General features: G+C 66.3%; 1 protein-coding gene across 1 annotated transcript in view; it reads left to right on the forward strand.

The window, feature by feature from the left end:
* The window catches only part of NKPD1 (NTPase KAP family P-loop domain containing 1), a 7,560-nt gene extending 6,153 nt beyond the window's left edge, over nucleotides 1-1,407 (forward strand). The window contains 2 exon segments of the mRNA XM_034639003.1: nucleotides 3-596; nucleotides 598-1,407. Of these exon segments, the coding sequence (XP_034494894.1) occupies nucleotides 3-596; nucleotides 598-1,393 (1,390 nt within the window). The 3' untranslated portion in view covers nucleotides 1,394-1,407.
* The last annotated feature ends 1,860 nt before the right edge of the window (nucleotides 1,408-3,267 follow it).

Here is a 3,267-nt window from a genome sequence, read left to right on the forward strand (position 1 = left end):
GCCCGCGCGCCGGCCCACGGCGCCGCCAGCGGCAGCCTGCTGCGGGTGTTCGGCGGCGCGGCCACCACGCTGTCGGGCTCGGGGCTGCTCATGGCCGTGTACTCGGTGGGCAAGCACCTGTTCGTGAGCCAGCGCAAGAAGATCGAGCGGCTGGTGTCGCGCGAGAAGTTCGGCAGCCAGCTGGGCTTCATGTGCGAGGTGAAGAAGGAGGTGGAGCTGCTCACCGACTTCCTGTGCTTCCTGGAGATCTACCAGCGGCGCCGGCTGCGAGTCGTGCTCGAGGTCACCGGGCTGGACACGTGCTACCCCGAGCGCGTGGTGGGCGTGCTCAACGCCATCAACACGCTGCTGTCCGACAGCCACGCGCCCTTCATCTTCATCCTGGTGGTGGACCCCAGCATCCTGGCCGCCTGCCTCGAGAGCGCCGGCTCCATGAAGGGCACGGCGGACAACGGCTACCTCTTCCTCAACCGCACCGTCACGCTGCCCTTCTCCGTGCCCATCATGGGCCGCCGCACCAAGCTGCAGTTCCTGCGCGACGCCGTGCAGAGCCGCGACGACCTGCTCTACCGCGAGATGACGCGCAAACTGCGGCCGGGCGGGGGCGGGCGCGGCGGCGGCCGAGGGCACGCAGCTCCTGGCCGTGGAGACGCAGGCGGGCGCCGAGCGCACGCAGAGCCGCACGCAGAGCCGCGTCGACAGCGAGGCGGCGCGCCGCATCCAGGAAGCGCTCTTCTGCCTGCACGACGAGCGCGACTGCCTCTACGAGTACGTGCCCGACAACGTGGTGTCCATGCGGCGCATCGTCAACACCGTGCCTATCACCGTGCGTCTGCTGCAGCAGCAGGACGGGGACCTGGCGGGCCCCACGCCTCGCCAGGCGGTGGCTTGGGTCGTGCTCGCCAACCAGTGGCCGTGCCGCCTCAGCTGGGCGCTGCAGTGCCTGGAGGACCGGCAGCAGGCGGGGGGCGCACCCGAGGCCCACGTGCGCCTCTGGGACGTGTTCTGCGACAACAGCCGCGAGCTGCACTCCATGACCAAGGCGCTGCAGAACGTGCTGGACTTAGACGGCGACCCCGAGCTTTTCGAGCGCTTCCTGGGCTCCGACTTCCCCTTTACCTTGGCCGAGGCACAGAGTCTGCTGCGCTGCACCGTCAACCTGGACCACTCCATCCGCCGCCGCATGGGCCTCATCCGGGCGGTCAGCGCGCTCAAGCCGCCCAGCCCGCCCAAGTCCCCGGCCCACGACGCCCCCCACGCGGCTGACGGAGCCAACCATGCTCCTGGGGCCTTCCGGGCCGGTCAGGGCGCGGGGCCCGCCCCAGCTTGTGCCGGCGAAGCCCACCCGCCCCGGGACTGGGCGCATGGGGGCAAGCCAAGACCCGTGGCCTGAACCCTTACAGCCCAGGTGGGCCATGCATGAGGACCCCGGGCACAGCAGGAGGCATCAGCTCCTCTGGCTGCGCCGACGAGGGGGCAAGGGGTACGACTGGGCCCAAGGCCCACGGTCAGCATCTGCAATGAGGCCTGTGGTGGTCACACCCCCCAGGTGAACCAGTGAGCCAGAGCAGCTGTAGGCAGTAGCAGGGACCTGAGCCAGCGTCTGAGATCTGGCGCCAGAGGACCAGTGAAGAATCCTGGGTTCAAGTGCAATAAATGGAGATGTGAAAGCCCCCGCTGGTCTTCGTGTCCTGGGCTCCCTGGCACAGCAGGGACTGGGAACCAGGCCTGCCCTATCCTGCCAAACCCCGTCACCCCCCAGGGAGTTGGGCAGCCTCAGCTGGCAGCCTCATGGCTGGCATCCCTGGTGGCAGGAGGGGTTGTGGGGGCGGTGGGTGAGGCCACTGAGGTAGGGGAGGACGGATGTGCTGGGTTGACTCAGGCAACGGAGAGCGCCTAGGCCTCAGGGGATCCTGGTCCTTGCCCCCACGCCCCAGCCCGCCCCTGTGAGGGCAGGGCAGGAGCTGGCATTTCCGAGGGCGGTGTCCCGGTGACCTCAGCAGGTTGCTTCACTCGAGGGCTGGCTCTGCCCTGGTGTAATGACTTACTTAATTAGGGCTCGCTGGCCCCTCTGCCAGCCGCGGCGGGCCGCGCTGCTGCCCCCGAACAAGTAACTGTCCACCCGACGAGCCCCTTGATGAGGACGGGGAAGCTGGGGAGCAGAGATGGGGCACCGGCCAGACCTACAGAACTGGAGCCAGAGCCAGGCCACAGTGTGTGTGGGGGGGTTCTCAGCCAGTGGGCTCACCACGTTCCCCTCCCACCCGCGTGACACGGACCTGGGATGCCGGCGCCCCTCCTCTGGGCACCTTTGGAGTTCTCACTGGTCAGGGAGCCACACACGCAGGCCTGTGATGTGCCCGGTCTGCTCCAGTTGGGAGAGAGGACCGACACCATCTACCCCACGTGACGAGAGCTCGAGGGCATGACTTCTGAGTGGACAGACCCAGAGGGAGCCAAGAGCTCTGTGACGTCACCCACGCTCAGGCCCTGCGGCCTGGTGGAGGTGCGGACCTCACATTCCTTACTCCAAGGCTCCCTAACCATCCACGAGTGTGGAAAGAGCGTTTCCAGTGTGGCGGCACTGGCGTCTATACGACTGGGTACAGCATCTAGCCCAGTAATAAAACGGGCTCAGTGCGTCTTCACAAGCTCCAGGGATGTCTGGGTGGCTGAAGGCAAAGGAAAGAAAATCCTTGGCTGAAGGGATCCCCCCTGCCCGCCTGCTGTGATCCCGGACTGATCCAGGATCCAGCTGAAAAATCAGAAACACCGCGGAGTTGGCCCCTGGGGGGCCCCTGGGGCTGCTGGGACCAGGTCCCACAACCCGAGTGGCTTAGCACAGAGATGTATTCTCTCAGTTGCAGAGACTCGACGTCTGAAAGTGTGTCTGCAGGGCCACGCACGCTCGGAAACGCGGAGCGTCTAGGGCGGCTGGGGGCAAAAGCTGGGCCCTGTTCCCCTTGAGCCGTGGGTGGCTCATCTCCATCACACTAAGAGCCCAGGCCTGAAGCTGGAAGATATTTTGGGGGCTGTTTCCCTCTGGAGAAACGAGACTGTGAATTAGATAGTAGGGGAGATAAAGGAGCTCAGACATGGCAAAAAAAACAGGGTTGGGGGGAGGGCACCGGGGCAGGGAATGTTGTAGGAAATGTGGCTTTTGCGCCCCCCCTCCCCGCCTCCCAGTTTTCCTCTGGGGGACCACGACAGGAGCCCCGCAGACGTTCCTGGGAGCTGGCTGGCCTCCGCCCTCCCCAGCCTCCCCCC

Source organism: Ailuropoda melanoleuca, chromosome 12 (assembly GCF_002007445.2).
Source record: "Ailuropoda melanoleuca isolate Jingjing chromosome 12, ASM200744v2, whole genome shotgun sequence".
Taxonomy (NCBI): Eukaryota; Metazoa; Chordata; class Mammalia; order Carnivora; family Ursidae; genus Ailuropoda; species Ailuropoda melanoleuca.